Raw genomic sequence first — 19,977 nt, 5'->3', positions numbered from 1 at the left:
GGGAGAGAGAAATAAAATAAATAGGGAAGATGGTTACAAATTAAAAATACATGTTTTTAAATCAAATTGTTTAATGCGTAAGATTATATGGAGTCTAGACTACTTATACTATCTTGCTTTACTGAATTTCCTGAAAAATCAAAGTCATTATAATGCAATGAAAATCACATTAAAAGGAAATGCAAAACAACCGAAGCAGTCTCTGTGAAAATTCTTAAAACCAATAACCTGAAGGTGACAGAAAATAAGACCGTGGAGTTAGTTTCTTTCATTATTTCTCCCTTTAGAATTTTGCTGCATTTCAGTATAATTTTGCTTGATACAGGATTTGAAATAATTTTCATACAATACAAATGAAACCCTATCAATGACATGCCAGTGAGAATCTACTGAAATCCACTGACAAGATTTAAAAGCTAAACTATTCTAAATGGGAGCTTAATTTCCACCAGCTTAACACTTGACTGCACAATCATTTCTATACAACATCTTAAAACCTAAAAAACTCCCAAACTTTGCTACCATTGAGAGAATAAAAGGTTTTGATTTTAGGCATTCTGAGGTAGTTCATCAACTTCCTCTAAAAGTTAAAAAGCCACACAGTCACTTTGTTTTCAGTGGACTCACTGTCTAAAAACCAAGAAACTCCAGGCTTGCAGGACCTGAATGCTGGGATTTACACATGCTGTGAGGCAAACCAAACTGTTTCCTGACATCTTTTGTACCAGAAGCAATTCCCAGACTACTCAAGTAAACAGAATGGATCCTACTGATTCCACTGAGCTTCAGAAATGCTGCCAGGATAACGACCAAGACTGGAAAACAAAGTAGCTTCAAAATTCTCTTGCCAAGATTTCAACTTTTTTTCTTTTATTCCCTTTAGTGTGCCCCAGTTCTAAAGGCAATGAGTCTGGAGACAGTGCTGATTACACCGAGGAGAGCCTGGGTGGCTATTCTGAAGTAGAACTGTGGGAGTTAATCTGCCAGCATGAGCCTACACATATGTTCACTAATGAAGTCTTTCCTTTTGGGAAGGGAACTCCATATTTTTGGTAGAATATAATGACGCTAAAAAAGAAAAATTAAATCAAGGCTGCATACATTATTATTCCACAAAGAGATCTAGGCTTAAGGAGAACTTTTTAGATATAAGCAAATCAGTATGTTGTCTGGACTGAACAAACTAATGTTTCTGTTTTATTGTTATTATTACAGTCGTGGCAGTAGAAGGACAAGTATTCTCTTTCCTGTTAATTCAACCATGAGGAAACAGAAAGACTGGAGGTGCTTGCAGACAATACACTCACTGCCAGTCCCGTGCAGAATGACCAAGTCTATTGCTCCTCTCCTGATATCTTGAGCCAGCAAACCACTCGAAAAAGTCAGCTCACCTGATGCTCAAAGCCCCTGTCCACCCATCCCCTGACTCATGGCAGCAGGAGATGAGGGTGACTGCACCTTCCTCCTGCAAAGTGGTGACTGCCATGCTGACACACCGAGCAAAAGATGCTGACCAGGGCACCCCAAGCAGAGACCCTGCAAAGGGATTTCACACACTTACAGCACAACGAGTGGACAAGGGTCATAAGAAAAGTTACGTATCCAGGCAAATACCTGTCTGAGCGTCCTCCTTCCAAGCTGTACCTCAAGTAGTTCATTCCATCTAAGAACTGGCTGCTTGGCAAAGAGTCATCTCCCAGCTCCCGGAGGTCTTCTGGCCTAAGGTACTCCCCTCCATCTCCTGTCATTGTGTCATCACCTGCAAATCAATCACATGGGGATAAGTGCACACATGAGTTTGATTCCATTGGCAGCTCAGGATCTAACAGTTGGATGGCACAATGAACAGGAAGGCATTTTCCACTCAGGAAACACCACAAACCACAGCAATTAATGTATTTAATCAAACTGGCACATCAAGCAAGATATTTTGAAAAATAAAATTAAAAATCAAGGTGATGAATCAATTACATTTCATACATTTTTTGCTCTTGCACACACTGGCAAGGAGCACATTTCTTCGCTATGCTCTAAAGTGTGGTCTTTCTGTTCTTTAATCCATTTTATCTTTCTGGAAACAGCTATGCTGCATCCCAGCCTGACAGTTTAAGGTTGACACTTACTTGATTGTAATCTACGTGTTTTCAGATGAAAACATGTTTTCTGTGCCTTATGTCTTATAGTTGCAAAGGTTACTTTAAACTCTTTATTAACCAAACTCCACATCATAGAAGGCTCTGTCACCGATATTCCAAAATCTTTCTGTGATCAGCAACAAAATACATGTTTCTAGAACATGGCAGCATCCAGAAACTGGAAATAAGCTCACTTGCATAGATGGGAATGATCATAATTTGTAATGAATCCCAGCCTAAACGATCATTTGTTATCTGACACAGTATCCTTTATCCATATTCTCTGAATAATGAAATTTAATCCTTTTTTTTAGGTCCAGTATTCTTTTCCCCAGGAAATTCTGTCTATATGAAGTCACAGTTTGCTTTTCCCCAGCAGACTAACAAAACAGATTCCATTGCCAAGCAACATGTAGATGTTTCTTTTCATTCCCATTTGCAAGATGCTTCTTCTCCTCAGTTTCTGCCTGAGTATTTCAGTCATTTGCCTGCTGGTAAATCACTGCAGTGTGAGCCTGCCAGAGGCTTGGTGTGACCCACAGAGCCACACAACATGACCCCAGGCCACCAAGAGCTTTCAGCCTTCTGTGTGGGCAAACTGAAGCTCATCTTTATACTTGTTTTCACAAAGCAAATCAAGCTATTTTTTCTAGATGACATTTCAGCTAAGAAATAAATAATTTATTATTTGTCATCTAAAATTAAGTAAATTTTAGGGGAGTTAAGATTTTTATGCATACACAAATATTATATGTAAAAATTAGTCTTGAATCTTTTCAGTATAACATCAAAAACTCTTGAAAATTGCATCTGCCCACATTAAGAGGGAGAAACTGGGACAGTTTCACAGAAAACAATAAAATGCATTTAATCACTTCATGTTTCCTGTCTTCTGACAGATGATGCCTCCTGTTTCCTGGGAATGTCACATTAAAAAGCACAGGGCTTAGTGAAAACTTGGAAGATATTAAGGCAATGCTGTTAATCAAACAGTAAAAGGAATTTCAAGTTATATTTCAAATAAACTAGATAATGATAATCATGCCAGACACAAAGGCAAAATCTTTACCACTTTCATCACACCCACCACAACCTTTAAAAAAAAAAAAAAGTCTACTCTGATTTCAGCTTTGGCCTGTCATCTGAGAGATGTCAATAGCGGGGCTAAGTCACAGTGTTTGATGTGATGGGACATCTGCAAACAGTAACCAGACCATACACAGATATCTCAGAATAGCAGGCAAGGACTGAGGGAACTCCCCCCAGCGCCTGTGCCCTCCCATCTTCCCTTCCTGAGATGAATGCCCCAAACATGCAGTGCCTCCTAGCATATGGAGAGAAAACATAGGTATTCAACTCTATATGACTGACCAAAATTCAGCTGACCAAGGGCTTCCTGACACAGCAGATCTCACCAGATGGTTGCTTTGGGGCAATACAGGAACTGCCCTTTTTCATCATGCCAGAAACAATCCATCTGCCATCTCATTCCCCATCAAATTAGTGCCAGGAACATTTCCACCACTTACTGACCACTTTGTGACAAATATTACCCTTGACATTTATGGTTTGCATGCTCCATGGTTTGCAGTGGCCATCTATGAATTGGCAAAATTGCAAAATACAACTGCTGCATGAGAATTGCTCTGGAATTTTTCTCAAAAAATATTGAGAAAATATAGAGAAAAATTTTAAATAAAATAATAAAGGAAAGAGGACTGTGTCAAACTGCCAGAAATCACTTTTAGTAGATGTTTTTAAAGCCAGATACAGTTATATGCGTTTGCCAAAACTGTTTTCTCTGCAGCATGCAGATAAGTCTAAAGCTCATCACAGAAGTGCTGCAGATGGAGAAAGAACAGCTATGGCAATAACAATTTTTATGGAACATATATTCCATAACTGCAGAGTTTCTCTGACACTTTGTTTGGACACTTTCAATTCCCTAAGTCAATCCCCTATTTAGCAGCCTGCACTAGAAACTTCCCTGGATTACGGCTTGGCTAATGCTTTAATTTTATTTCTTTCTAGCTAGCCAGGAAAGTGGGGTTTCAAATGTGGTTTCAGATATTGATACATGACTTAAAACTTATCATGTCAGCTATTGGGAGCTCAGGGCAGAGCTCACAGAATGGCAGAAGGTGAAGCAAATCTCAAAAGAAGAAGTGCACTTCTACTCTCAAGGACCTCTGGGGTGGGAAAGACATCCTGATTTTGTTTTCTTGCATATAAACCCACTGCAAAAAGAATTCCAGTACTTGACAGGTGGTTACTGCGGTATTTAGGAAGTTGCCATCTTGGATCTAGGTAAGAAACAACAAAATAACAAACTACCCCTATATCCCTAAGCCACCGAGGCTTTACTTCTGTAAAAAAGCATCCTGTGGCAACATTTATACTACTGGATACAAAGTGCTTTATTTAGACAGCGAATTAACTCAGCAGTGCTAGTCTAAATTTCCTGCATTTTAATGTGCAGCAACAGCAATGTAAGTCTATTAAGAACAATTCCTGGCTGCAACTTTAACTTCTAGGTTTAATTAAGGAAATTAAATTTTCCCACTAATTCAGGTGCTGCTTCTTCAGTGGAATTATGTGCATGTATGTTGTAGATGACAGATGTGCTTACCACACATGTACAACAGCAGTGGATTCTGCCCAGACTTAGCTGCTCCTTTCTCACACATATGCAGCAGCATTCGCTACTCCAAGGCCACGTGTGGGGGCACTCAGGAAATTCGTTGTTGTCTTATGCACTGTGGGGAATTTTCTTTCTTACTAGAAATCTGATGCAGCCAGATATAGGATCAGCTGTCAACAGCTTCCTGGAATCCAAGGTCACTACAATGCAGTAGTTCACAGATGTGACACCTTGTCCATGAACTAACTCTTTGCACACGACAAACAGGGAAGGGATAAACAAGCTTTGTCTATCCCTTCTCTGCAATTGCAGTGTCAGCACTAATTACAGTTTGGTGTGAGTCAACTTTCCTTGTTGCCATCTCAGGCAATGCTGCTCCTGGCAGTGGTGTTTCACCCTCTACTTCAGCTTTTCTGTTGCCTTCTGCCCGCAAAAGTTTTCTGGCTGGAAAATAACTTGTCAGGACAAGCAGATTCATTTTCAGACAGACCAGTTCCCTGGGCTGGGTCACCACATGGTGAAACGTTTGTGCTGCCAGAATGGAGGATGTGGGCTAGCATGGTTAAAGCTTGACAACTTCTGCAGCAGCCAGAACTTGGTCTCAAGCAGACACTGAAACTACAACTTTTGAAAATTAATTGGCGATGAGGAGGCTTAAAAAGAAACAAATGAGAGCTCTTGAACATCCTGTTTTACTAGTTGTATTCTCTCTCTATAGCACTACACCTACTGGACTATCTCCCATGGGAGTCTCAAAGATAAACCACTGCTGGTTTGTGCAGCTCTTCTGGCACAAAAATGAGGCCCAAAAATTGAATGGATACAGAAGTCCATACTAATATATGGGGAAATAAGAAAGAAACCAGGCTCCTGCTTTTTCTATATTTCCCTGTCTGTTTACACAGATTCAGCCCTAACAAAAAAACACTTGCTTGTGCTTAACTTCACTAATTCTGTAGACATCATTAAAATACATTTCACAAGATGCTTTGCAGTAATTTCCCTTTATTGCTCTAAAGATTTCTCAGGTGCAAAATGCTTCTTTTTTGGAGACAGGTTTAAAGCAACTCAACTGTGCAGCAATACAGCTAAGGCTGATACAATGATAAAAATGTACAAGGTTTTTTGTGCAACTTTGTCCACACTGGGCATTTCTGCTGGCAGGGGTACACGTTGCACAGACCACGTCACTTAACAGCTCTGCCTATGGGCGTCTGTAGTGCAATCCCCATGAACAGGGATTAAAGGCCATTTAAAATAAAAAAAATATAATGTGAATATGATATATTCACATGACAATATAATATGAATGTAATATAATGTGAAAAGGAAGATGGTTTTGTGGGTTGACATAAAAAGTAAAGAATTCTGAATAACAATTCACTGGATAAACACAAAAAATGTCACAAGAAAACTGAAAAAGAATTAGTGGGACTCTCAGTCCATTCCAAGTATTTTAAAACAGGCTACCCAGAGAAGGACCTTCCACATCAAGCTGAGCTATCTGACAGATAATTGTGTTTTAGTTTATATTACTTAGACTGTACGTTAACTTTGCTTTAGGAATACAAATACTATATTAACAACATGACAGCATACAATTATGCAATAGAACGTTCTTCCAAGCAAAATGCAAAATACTTGTCATCAGTGACAAACATGCTGCACAATGGGACCTCTAATACTTTGCTCAAGTACTCTTGTGTTCAACTTGATAACTATATGAATAAAGCTGGCAGGTTTGCAGCAGCACATTGATTTATTTCAGAACATATTGTGTCACTTCAAAGAACACAGCATCACAGAAATCTTACTGCTAGCCTCTTATGAAGCCACACCACCCCTAAGTGGTTCATCCTCTCTATTAAACAAGTTCTGCAGCCTTCTTGTCCCCAGCTATTTTAAGTTACTGTGACAAGCACCATCCACGTTAGGAGTTCTTGCAGTACATGTTAATTCAAAGCACGGGAGAGCATTAGTCATGCAGGACAGCCCCTTCAAGTTCTGCCAACACACTCAAGATACAGGTAATAAATCTGAGATTTTCTGGCTTCCCTTCTTCCTCCCACCTCTCAGGAAACACACATTCCACCACACTTCAAAAGCAATAGAGAGGAACCATGTTAGGTACCCAAATTATGCAAACATGTGTTGTTTCTACACAAAAAATAAACCAAACCGTCTGAGTTAAACAAAAAGAGAAAGTCTGTAGGTCTTACTCCATGAACTCCTGCTAACAGCACCCGTGCCATTATATGCTTCCCCATCACTGAAGGGTTCCTCATCAGAGTGTTTAAAGGCTGTACAACACACAAATTGGTTTGAGAAAAAGGAACACCCTGGATTAATCCTGTAGAAGCAGAAGGACATACTAGGCTTTGTGGATTTAAAGATGATTCAGTGGTAGATCAAAAGACTGGGAGAAAACTAAACAAGGTGAACATAAGGCAATAAGCTATTTAAAGGTGATTCAACATAATAATTACACAAGCAGTTGAATGCTTCTTAATCAGAGACAAAATGGCAAAATAATTTCACTGGTCATGATGCAGCAGAAAATAATTGATTTTTAAATCACACTTGTTTGCTTTTGCATTTTAAAACAAAAAGTTGCATCTGGAACCTAAGCATCATATTTTCTCAAGACTAACTCATTTATCAGCATAAATCCCATTTCTAAAAGCAATACAAGCACTTATAATTAATGAATGCCATTAACTTTGTGCACCACTTAGAACCACAAGTACATCTGTTTTCTTTGTAAAAGAAAAATACCAACCCTGTAAGCTGAGTTTCCAAATTCCCAGGACGTTCTGGAAACTACTCACTGTACAAATCATTTGTGCAGAATAACCACCACCATAAAATGGCACACATAGGATATTGTAATATTGACATTGCCAAGTGTAAAAAGGAACATAGAAAATCCTTCCAACTGTGTTTATATTTATTAATACTGCTGTGAGTAAAATTTCTAAGAAGTCACTTGCAAACTCTTAGGAAAGGGTGGGTTTAGGCCATTTCTGCAATTCTGAGCTGAATAAAAGTGTGATACTTTATCACTCCTCCCAGAAGGGGAGGAATATCCTTGGGATGTAGCTAAGTGGTGGGACACATCTCCTATCTCTACATGCAAAGGCCTCTGAAACCCAAGTGCCAAACTTACCGGCACATTGTTACTTTGTATCACACCATGTATATCCTTGAACCCCCCCTGTGCCAAAAGCCCCCTCAAGGGAATGCTTTCCTCACCCTCCACCTTATGCATCTTCTTCCACAAATGTTTCCAATGAGAAAAAACTCCTGGATATTTGTATCACGTACAAGTGGCACAGATCCAAAAAATTTACTGCTCGGATTCCTCTTTATGGGAGGGTCAAAACCACCTTAGGGACAATTCTACAGTGAAATTGTAAAGCCTGGAGCTGGGAAATGGTCTCATTCGCCAATTTGGTTCAGATAAGCTTTTTCTGGAAAAGGTATAGGGATCCAGGATTTTGCTTTATTTCAAATTTTGGCATCTGTATAAAAATACCATAATGAGTCCATCATTTAAAAAAGAACTTCATTACAAACACAGCAAAATGAAGATGTCAGACTACTCAAGCAGTTTCTTGAGCCTATGTAACAGGTTACATAGGTGGTATGGAAGAGGAATTTACCAAAGTCACTCACCTTCTTCATCTGACACATCCAGAACCTCAGTCATTGTCTCGGGTACATTTAGCTTGTGCTTCTCTGTTACAGTCTGCAAAGACAGAATCATCAGTCAGAGGAACAAAGTTTACAGCAGGTCATTTTCAACAGACAGCAGTGGGACACGCTGAGGCATTTCATAACATGTTCCCCCTACTCCTAACTTGCTTTTTCATCTTTATTCCAGAAGCTTCTATTCTCCGTGCTGCATAAGGTGACATTTCTTCTGGCACAAAAGTACAAAAACATGAGATAATGAGATGGTCAGAGAAATAAAATTTATTCATAAATGGTGCATGTAGAACAATTCAGTTCAATGTTTCCAAGATGATTTTAAAATGAATTAGGTAATGTCTACAGAAGAGCTTGAGAAAGTTGTATGGGGCATATGGAAATTATTAAACTGTAAAGCATTTGCAAATGAAGTTATGAATGATGTGAAATTCCTGAACTAAAAAAAGATGTGAAGGATTTACACAGATCACTTGAAACATTTCTCCCCCTTCTCCAGAAAAAGGTGACTACAGTGCATATTAATTATATCCTTTTCATAAATCATATATACTCTCCCTGAGCACATACACATCAGAGGGAAAAAAAAAAAAAAAAAAAAAAAGTTGTTTGATGACTCGGAAACATCTTGTGCACCTAAAAGCTCAAAATATTGTGAATCAAGGCAAGTATGGACTGAGGAATCGTGGGAGGATTCTGGTTAGACATAAGAGCAGGAAAACACTGGAAGTTTGTTGGGGTTTTTAAAATATAATTTTATCTTTATAAATGACTTCCAGGCAGAGGCGCCGAATCAAGAATGGGGACATCTTTCTAGCATCCAGCTTCACATTGAAGAAGGAGATGAAGAACATAACAAGAGAAACTGGAGGAAGCACAAGATGTGAAAAAGTTGTCTGCAGGGAAGTCTTCAGTGTGCTAGGATATAGGGGACAAAATTCCAAGGGCTTCAAAAGGAGCAGTGATCAGAAATGACTTGGTCACCACCAAAAAGTACCAATTTCCCTGGCTCCTCCCAGTGAGCTGGGGAGCTGCGGAAGGCAGCTGGCTCACGGCCCTTAAGGAAGTGTGGGAGCACAGGTGCCCCTCTGGCATGGAGAGCAGTGCCAGGAGGCCACGTGCCTCCCTGAGAAACCCCCTCTGAGGCAGTGCTCACTCCCTGCTGCAGACACCATCTATCGTGCATACATTAACATCACATGCAAAGGAGCCAAATCGTTTCATGGGAGGAATAATTAAATCAGCCAAACCCTGAGTCCCTTATGCAATATTCTTTTGGGAAAATGCCTGCTGATATCAAGCAGTGAAGTCAATAGCAACTTTTGTTGCACAAAACTTACTAGTTATTTCCTGGTCCTGTTATGTACTTCTCTGTTTCTAACAAACTGACAAAGCCAGCTTTTCTTGCTTATTGTAAAATACTGCACTTTAATAAATAACTAAGTTACCAACTGTGTAATTACTTTGGAAATTAGTTTTAGAAGTCTGCTTTACATTTCTGCAATCTATTTAACTCTGACAGCAGTTCCAGTTTACCCTCCTGAGGTATAGGGAAAGAACAATGCCCTTTGCCTCAACTGGCAATCCTAATTAGGCTCCTAAATTCACTCTTCCCCATGAGTATAAATAACTTATTATTTCTGTTGCAGCAGAACATATGTTCAGGGTTGCAAATTAGTTTATATTCACTGAATGGCCCCACCACCAGGACTGACTTTTCCCCCATATTCCCATGGCTTTCCTGGGACAGAAATGTCAGGCAGCAGTGGGGTGACAAGGCCAGCGATGACAGATGGGGAGATGCTATCTTTCAGGTGGCACTGACTTTGTCTCTTCAACATCAAAGTTAACAAGTAAGTTGAACAATCAGCTAAGTAAAAGCACAGGCTGCAGTTAGAGAGGATCACTGCCCATTTTTCTATCTCCCAGGTAACCGAGGTTTATGGACCACTACATCCATCTACTTGTTGCTTAGGTTTTTACATGCCTCCATATAAAAATCTGGTCTCTAAGGCTTGCAGACATTATTATCTATTTACAGGGAAGCAAGGATACCTTATTGCTTTCCTGGCTTTTCCATCAGTAAGAAAAAAAATGCTTCATAATTTAACAATTGAAACAAAGTTTGGAAAAGAGATTCAAAAAAGTGTGTGTGCACATGCACATTACAGAACAAAAAAATCTTCAATGCCATTTTTGGAACACTGAACTCAGCAAGAATCATTACTTCTGCATTAATTATAATCCAAACAACTCCTGTTGGGAATTAATGTTTTTAAAGGAACTTCTAGTGTAATATTAGAATTTTTTTAATTGATAGGCACATCAAATACTCTCAAAATTTAAAATCCGTATTTAGTCCCATGAATGGCTCACATGGAAAATTGCTCAGTATGTATTTCTCAAACTCCCTATGTTTAGTGAGGATTCCATGATGGAGTGTACTTAAGGCTTCTGTATTTGAGCCTTTCATTGTAAGGCCAGATTTTCATTGGGTGGCATAGAATAATTCCAATATGTAATTCAGGTATGTAAATCCATATATGCTTTCAGCAATGACTTATTCACAGCAGCATACTGCAAACAACCTGAAAGCTCCTCATATATTCATCCATCCACAGGAAGGCTATGCTTGTTTGTATAAATGGCCCTAAATTTAATTGCACAGCAAACCTCTGAAAATCCAGGTTATTCTCATTTCCTATTGCCCTCTAATCTTCCAGTAAAAAAAGTGCACTTTATTCTCCCTATTGCTAAATATTCATGTGGCTCCACTAATAACAGCACTGATGCAAGTAAGAGGAAGATGTGTTCCAAGTTAGAGCAAAGAAAGGCTTTGGCACTGGAGATCTTTTCCTCATCTCAAGTGGCAGTGACTTGCATATCAATCACACATCGGGCTGTGTAACATCCTTGGTGCAGGGCTCAGCCCAGCCTCAGAGAATGAGGTAGCTATGGTGACAGCACCTCCTCTCAAGGCTCAGCACTGCGCTCAGGTCTGGCAGCACCAACCTCACCATCTGGAGAACCTGACTGCAGGGAGCACCTGCTACTTAGCCCTCTTTTGCAGGACTTGTTCTAAATTGTGTTTAATCAACATCCCTCTGACAAACACCACCAGTCCATACACCCCCCTAAGGTACAAGGGTTAGATGTATTCATAGCTGGAGAATCTGAGTTTATTGAGGGCTCCCACCTGACTTTCAAAGTATGCAGACACAGACCAAGATTTCAGATTTCTCTTCTGTGGGAGCACTAAAGGTCAACCCTGCAAGTAAGTGTCAGTACTTGATTCTGTCCTAAACCCCAGGCATCAGGTATCTGGCAGAAAATACCATTAATCCTCAATGTTTAAAGAAATATTTATCCAAAGTAAATAGCTCACATGTGTCTTTTTGTCATGCAATTCCTATTATTTCAAAGACCTAACTCTTACATGAGACAAGGTCAAAGGCTGCACAATGAAACACAGTGGAAATGAGAAAGGAAGTTACTGCTTTTATCAAACAATAAATTAAAAACCTGTGCCAGGACACAGCACAGAATATGTGACAAAGGTGTCCTCTGAAGCTTAAAAATATAAGAACTAAAGTGACTCCAAAAAATTTGCCCTAGGTTTTATTTTCCTCAACTTCTGATTAGATACATATGTGTTTATGCACGTACACGTGTGATGTGCTGCATGATTAAACAAGAACCTGAAGTAATAACAACAGAGACACACAGCCTTTATTAAGAGACTTCTGGAATTACACCGGAATTCCTCCTCCAAACCTGACTCAGCCTGATCTTTGCAGGTCATTAATAAATTATGACTCATTCTATTTGTAACCTTATGCCATGTTATCTTTAGTGCATCTTCCTTGGTTCATATCAAGTGGGATTTGCTGTCAGCATGCAATAAAATCAGAATTATTTTCCCATTTCTTTACAAGTGATTTTGGACTTCTCTTCTTATAACCCTGTCCACAACTAAGCAGTAGCATCTTTTTAGTAATCTACAGATTTTTACGGTCTGTGCTCCTAAATGTCATCTAGAGCTGATGGGGTTTCTAGCTTGCTAATCTTGCATTTAAAAAAAATCATATAAAATGAAAAAGCATGACCTTACAGCAGTGTTTCAAGATAAATGCAAGTAACCGACATTTAAATGAAATCCACTTTCTTAAATTATGCACTTTTTTCTAATGTTCTCCCTTCCTACCTGCTATGACATTTGTACATGTGAGGTAAAAGTGCAAGAAGGGAAAACCTTCTCCTCTCAAGGTGTCCAAATAGATCAGCTTTTCCTGGCTTAAAGCTGCAGTAGATCAGCTGTGTGCTGATGTTCAGCACACACCGTTCACGAGCCCTGATGTCAAAATGCACATTCCAAGAGTGTGGAGCACTGAGAGGACTGAGCCCATAAGGAAAGATTCCCATGCATTTTGGAAAAACAGGATCTGTTTGAACTGGAAGTGACTTGAGTAAGAAGATGATGGATGTGATCCACAGCCATCCAGTGAGCATCATTAGGCTTGGCTCCAGGCCATGTCTGGTGCAGCCCAAACGTAGAGATGTTGCAAGGATTGAGCCTCAGGAGGTGTCAAAAGCATGGAGATGTAAGGCCAGATGGGAAAGGAGAGGTGAAAAGACAAACAGAGAAATGGCAGGATCTAAACAATGCACAAACTTCAGGAAAGTTTGGGCTTGCAGCTCAGACCCAGGTCTAGAAACAAGTTTTACTCTGAGTTGTTATTTTCCATCAGTGTGCACACAGATTTTGTTCCCTAGCTCAGGGGAGCCTGTTGCCTTGCACACACTTCCACATGCTTATAAGATACACTGAAAGCACTGTAGCAAAAATGCAACAGAAAGGGGAAGGTGGCGGGGGGTGGGGGGGGGGGGGAGCTAAAACTCCCCAAACAGAAAAGGAAAGAGATGCACAGAGAGCCTGAGGGAAGAAAGACAACACTCTGAGTAAAGAAGAGCCACACTGAATGCATGTGCAACTCACAGTTGTGGTGGTGGTGATCTCCTCTGTTACAACCTTCAGCGTATCGACCACAGAGATGTATCCCAGGCGCCTGGCGATGGCTAAGGCTGTGTTACCATTCTGAAGGGAAGAGAGAGGGGGAGAGCGCGCTGAGAGAGAGGGAGGATTGTGATGTGAACCAATGAGATCACTCTCCACGCTGCATGAGCCAGCATTTCCATCCAAAACAAGGCACAGCCTAGGAAAATCGCAGCTTTTTTACCGTTACATCTGACTCTGTCTTTGTAACTTCTTTAAGACTACAGCCCCAATTGCCATGGTAACACAACACACTTACATCTGCCAGCAATTCCAAATACTACAGCGCTGTATGGTTTAACCCTTTAGGGCTCACATTTCACTACACAGCCTGGCTTGCCTGCATAAGTTTGGAGTTTATTTTGCAGAAATACTCTTCTAGAAAGTAAAAAGTATTTTACCTTTCTACAGTTTCACTACCAGTTGAAACTGTTACACCTTTACCAGGTACAATTGCTTATCTGGGGAATACAAAATTACAGCTGTGTTGTCCACATATACTCCTATTCCTTCACACAACAAAAATGTACTTTCATTAACAGTTCACAAAGGCTAATGATTTAACAAATACAAGCCACAAAAGACTTGGGGTGAGGAATACAGTTGCATTTAAATACATTTATTTGCAGTTTGAATGTTCATAACATGTAGAGAACGTGTCGTTCGTCAAAGGGACACTAAAATAATTTAACAAGAGTTTAGGCCTATTTATCCTCATTTCATCTCCTGGAACACTGGCAGTCCACAGTCCCCATGTCACTGAGCTTGGGATGGGGAGGAAGGGATGTGTTCCATGGTTCTTTGTAAAGGGTTCTACACAGACCAGCTCCATGCTATTTTGCACAGAACCAAGGGACAACATGCTGTTCTCCTGAGCAATCAGGGACTGTCACTGTACCACTCTTCGCACAGAAATGATTTCTCTTGTGACCCCACAGCACTATGTGCAGGGGTTATCAGCCTGAGGGCTCTCTCTTCTTTAGCAACAACTTTAGTTATCTATAATTTAAACGCTTCTGTATTAGTCTAGCTCAGCCACCCTGAAGCAACACAGTTTGTGGATTAGCACACAAAATGAACAGATTAGCATCTTCACAGTACAAATAATTTGACTGTTACTTCACTTGCACATTAGCTGCTCATCCACCACTCTCATATCTTCCTGCCAGATGTCTCAGGTTGAAATTCTCTCTTATCTCAAGCAAGAGGTTGCTCTCTGTGGACAAGGACAGATCGAGTATCTGAGGGAGCAGCCAACTGTGCAGCAAAGACACATCCCTAAGGCTGCTTGGACTTGGCTTGGACCTGGGCATGACAGCCCCAGTGTGAGGACTGAAATCAAGTCAAAAGACCCGAGTAAAACACCCCAAACAGTACCTACAGCCCCAGAAGCTGACTGCTGTGGCCTCTCACTTGATCCAGTGCACAAAGTGGTATTTTGGATTACTTTCACACAAGATTATTCTATGTGATTGTTCCAGGACCAAACACGGTGCCAGTGCTGATTTAAGCACACGCACTAAAGGCATATGGAAAACTGATCCACTCCGGGGAATGACAGGAGTTTTGGACACTCTGGCAGTGTTCTAATGATTACCCAATTAGAGGTGACTAATAACAACATCAACGTGAAATAGGACAGTCGCCTTCCTGGCTGGCTGACTGCAGAGAATGAACTGTGCCAGGAGCTATTGACCATCTTTGAGGAGGTATTAAATTTCACTGAATTCACTGAGGAGAACTCACTAAGAACCTGAAACCAATTCAGTGGATGGAGGGACAGAAATTTGTGTCTAAATTTAAAAAAAAAAAAAAAAGCAAAACAAAACAAAAACAACAACAACAAAAAAACCCCACCACCAGGTTCTGAACTGCCCTTGATTTTTAAGGGAAACTCCTTCTGGAGATATTAATTTCCAGGGAGAAGAGTTGAGGTGGAGGGAAATTGAAAGAGCCTGGCACAGAGAGCTATGGCCAGCCTGATCCTGCAGCTCCGGAATCTGCTTCTCCGCCTCACGTTTAGCTTATTGCGGTTAGGTTGGATGTGAACTACCTTAAGAGGATAAAGAAGAGCAGAGGAAATTACATTTCCACATATGACAACCAGCTGTATGAGGAATACTTCCACCAAAACAACAGCTTGCTCTCGAGCCCTAAGGAAGGAAAGAAAAGAACTGTCCAAGGAAGCAAGTTGCCAGTGGCGTGTCAGACTTACCGTGGTGATGGCATTGGGCTTGGCCCCATGCTGCAGCAGAACGTTGATGATGTGAGTGTGACCTTGCTGAGCAGCCTGGTGAAGAGGGGTGTACCCATTCTGTTATCCATGGTGGTGACAGCAAAAGCAAACAAAGAACAAGAAGCAATCATTAGATCAGACATTTCCCTTTGCTTCCTTCTGCTCCTTTTGAGACATTTCAAACATAAATTATAACACCAATTGAGCCAAAAATAATAAACCTTCAGTAAAAATAATACTCCTTCCCCAGATTAATGAAAATATAAAGGAAGGTAATATTCTTATTCAAAAATCATTTCTCTGACAATAAAAAAAATCTATGAAAAGACATTTCTCCCCTATTCTCTAAATCAGAGGAAGGAAAAATGAGGGACAACAAGGTTAAAGGGGCACGTTGAGGGCACAGAATCGTAGCTGAGGCAGAGAACATTCCTCTTCCTCTCACATCCTAGTTTTCAACAGGGGGCCCAAGATTTGCCTTTAAAATATCTGAGTCTATTTAAAAAACACATCATTTTTAACAGCAGTGATTAAAGCCCGTTTGCCTTTTAAAAGGCTAACAACATATACCTATTAAAAATGTCAGTCAAGTTTAGCTTCACATTGCCTCCAAAAGGCTGGACCAAGCTGTAATTACACCTAGGCATTGGTACACAATATCTACCTTAATAAACATGCTTAGTTCAAGATACTCATCCGCTCCAGTGGTTTGTTCTCGCGTCACATATAGAAACATAACCAAAGTGTGCTTAAGCTGGCTGATCTGAGATGATATTGTCTAAGTCCAGACAGGCAATTGATTTACAAAATTATTTGCAACTGGCTTTGAAAACAGGCAGAGAAGAAACTGGAAGAAAACCTTGGGTTCATCTCACCATACGCTTACATAAAGCCTGGGGCAGGCTCTGAAATGTGCTCTGAGAGTTATGTCTGCTGCAAACACATAGATGCCAGTAATGCTTTGCACTGCTAATTAGATGGTGATAGTTCAGAACTGTTACAGTTCTTAGATTGAGTGCGTGGACTGCTAAGAACTGCTGCTTACTGCAGGTTCTAGTAGAAAGTAGATTCAGCACCTTTACTTGAATAGTGCAGTCCTTCAAAAATGCAATTCATGTGTCCCCTGCACAAAACATCATGCAGGCTTTCTCTAGTGAAAGCCCAAGCTGCAACAGGGGTTATTCATTCTTTAACATGCCTAGCTTGAATTCAGGATTTAAACTGAGTCCACAACACCAGCTGACAGATTGCCAGTATTTTTCAGTGGTCCCTAGGTGTGAGATAGTGGAGAACTGCTTCCTGATACAAACTTGCTGACTGTAATGAAACCATGCTAAGTAAAATACCTGGGTGAATGGAATCGTAATCTGTCCCAGTGGCCCTTTAAACAAAAACAGAGACCTAATCCTAAAGACACTACTTTGTCTGTCCCTTGAGTTAGCCTCCAAATACCTCAGCTGAATGTCTTCGCATTTATCGTTTGGATCCCACTAGTGTCTCCTTTATTAATTCTCATCAGCTGTTTTTCTAGTAGTGTTGCCTGTCTTTTTGGAATCCCTAGGTTTTGCACATTGATTTTGGGTGATCCCATGAGGGATGGGCCAGAATCTTTTATTTATTTACTTGGCTGCTTCTTACCACCTTGAGCTGTGACCAAAGTAAAAAAGTAATGTTACTTTGAGGAATTAATCATCCCATAGGTCCCAGCTGGGGTTCAGGGAAGCTGACCAAAGGGACCAGTTGACTTCAAGACAGTGATTTTGATGGGATTTTAAAAACACTATCAGTGGGCTGCTTCCTGTTCGTCCCAAGACATCCAGCTTGAATCCAGAAGCCAGCAATTACCTGAAGTCAGATTTAACCAAGCTGAAGCCCTACAGTTCCTGAGTTAGCCTTCTTTTTCTGGTCACGGTGCTGTGATGATTTCTGGGATGCAGCACACTACTGCTGCTGCCATCAGAACCTCTCTTTTATTCTCAGCAGATACCCAGCTTTTGCTACAAAACGCATCCCATTCAGCTGGTGTTGCCACCAGCTTATCCCTGGAGAAGCTGTTGAAGTCAGTGGGCTTTGTTCAGGCTTCGGCTATAGGTGGTCAGGCCCTTTTCTGTGTATCTGATCAGGTTTCAGCATAGCCAGATTCCTCTCAGAAAACTCCAAACTCTCTTTGAGTAAACCACATTCCCTTACCACAGCTGCTTCCTCTCCCAGAGTTACCCCACCCACACATTGAACAGCAGTATCTCTTCCCACTCTTCTCCCAGCATATTGGAGAGAATCTGGCATCACCCTGAAAGTGTCTGAATTGTTACTTGCTAGCAGCACAGTGGTATTACAGTGGTGTAAACCATGTGGAAATAAGATCAAGAACAAACTTTCATTTGTTAGTTTGCAAGTAATAAGAAAAAGAAAAACCAATTATATTGACAGTCTATGTTGTTTTTTCATACACACAGTTATCTGGCTTTTCTTTCCTGGATACCACACCATGAGATGGAGCAGACAGAGAGCATTCCATTACAGCTACCACATGTTGACACCTCCCATGCCATGGTTAGATTTCCCAAGGGAAAAAGCACGTGTGTCATGTAGGAGTGCTGGGTTACCATGTTCAGAATAAAGAGCAAAAGCAAAGCAATGGAAAATTCTTTACCTTAGTTTTAGCATTGACATTTGCTCCATGCTTGAGGAGAAAATTCACCATTTTGATGTTTCCATAGTGACAGGCCACAATTAAAGGTGTATAACCAAGCTACAGGAGGAGAACAAAGAAGTAAAACTGCAAGCTCAGTGGAACATTCCTTGGACAAGGGTAGCACCCTTTGGCACGCTGGAGACAGCAGCCACTGCGTGATTTACCTTTGTCTGAGCATCCTGGTTTGCACCATGTTTGGTGAGTATCTCGGCTACATTCACCTTATCCTCTTGAGCTGCAAGGTGTAAGGATGTCAGTCCAGCCTGGAGATGGAATGTAACAGGTAAGCAAACAAATAGAAGAATGAAATCCTACTGTGCATAAGGAAAAAATCTAGACTTTGCCACTTCCCCATCTTTAAAACAGGATCAGACCCTAACTACAGCTTCTGAGTATGGGTGTTTAACTCTACTTTAAACAAAGTAGAGTCAATGTCACTCCTGTTCCAGCTGACAAACAGCTCCAAACCAATTACATCACCATAACCATAGGGGAAAACTTTAAAGCATGAATGCTCAAGATTTTCTACAATAATGTAATTTGGGAAGCTGAGAAGCCCGTTAATAAAATGGGCTTCCCACTCCTCAGACAGAAAGAAGAACCTTAACAACTGCAGGCATGAGCCAGATGAAGACATTAACTCCAGAAATAGATCCTATTCAAATGCCAGGGAAAGGATGCAGCCTTTAACTGACAGCTCACTGTGATCATGTGCATTGCTTCCCTGTGAACAAGGCACCAAACAAATTTTGTCTAAGAAATGAAAATTTCCTTGTTTCTATTAGCAGAATATAGTTACTCCATGCAAGGATCTTCTAGTCTAACTTGTATGAGCAGAAGCTGCAGGCTTTTCACTTGCATAAATAAGATTTGCATATACCCCTGGATAAACCCAGTGACCCACAAAGATTTACAGTAATAGTTTGGGGTTTTTTTCTTTCTTTCTTTTTTTTTTTTTTTTTTTTTTTGATGACCTTGTTTTCTGTAACATTTTTAACATTTTTTTTTAACATTTCTGTTAAAAAAAGGTACAATCATTAAAAAAATTTGGAAAGGTCTTCCAGAGAATTTTTCTTAGTCTGCTCCAGTAATACAGTTGTTTTCTTATTTGCCAGAGAATGTAAATTTCTTCACTTACCATTGAAGGATAAAAAGCATGCAGAAAAGAGCCTTTGCTGGTAAGAGCACTGAATTGTTTCAGTCTGGAGCTGTCGGTTTTCTGGCATAGTTTGTTAAACCCACCCACAGATACAAAGTTGCATCTTACTGGATACTCCCACCCATAATACTTTGTTTCCAATTGTGAGTTACCTTTGTTGCCACGTGGATGTTGGATCCTTTCTCCAAAAGCAAAGTCACCATGTCAGTGTGACCTTCCTGGGAGGCCAAATGAAGTGGGGTGACTCCCTGCTTGGTCAAAATGTTGGTCTCAGCCCCATAGTTCAACAGAGTGGTAGCTATCTGCATCTGGTTTTTCTTGGCAGCGATATGCAGAGGGGTGTATCCATT

At 40.5% G+C, this 19,977-nt stretch overlaps 1 protein-coding gene across 32 annotated transcripts in view; it reads right to left on the bottom strand.

Moving 5' to 3' along the window:
- The window catches only part of ANK2 (ankyrin 2), a 279,443-nt gene that overhangs the window by 53,780 nt on the left and 205,686 nt on the right, over window positions 1-19,977 (bottom strand). For all 32 annotated transcript variants that reach the window (XM_068188282.1, XM_068188279.1, XM_068188303.1 and 29 more), the window contains 7 exons: window positions 19,780-19,977; window positions 18,633-18,731; window positions 18,427-18,525; window positions 15,753-15,851; window positions 13,481-13,579; window positions 8,452-8,524; window positions 1,615-1,759 (listed from right to left, as the gene is read on the bottom strand). In XM_068188282.1, coding sequence (XP_068044383.1) covers window positions 1,615-1,759; window positions 8,452-8,524; window positions 13,481-13,579; window positions 15,753-15,851; window positions 18,427-18,525; window positions 18,633-18,731; window positions 19,780-19,977 — 812 coding nt within the window. The remainder of the gene's footprint in view (window positions 1-1,614; window positions 1,760-8,451; window positions 8,525-13,480; window positions 13,580-15,752; window positions 15,852-18,426; window positions 18,526-18,632; window positions 18,732-19,779) is intronic.

The sequence above is a fragment of the Anomalospiza imberbis genome, chromosome 4 (assembly GCF_031753505.1).
Source record: "Anomalospiza imberbis isolate Cuckoo-Finch-1a 21T00152 chromosome 4, ASM3175350v1, whole genome shotgun sequence".
Taxonomy (NCBI): Eukaryota; Metazoa; Chordata; class Aves; order Passeriformes; family Viduidae; genus Anomalospiza; species Anomalospiza imberbis.
Note: the sequence above shows the minus strand (reverse complement) of the source record. Positions and strands in the feature narration are given on the sequence as shown.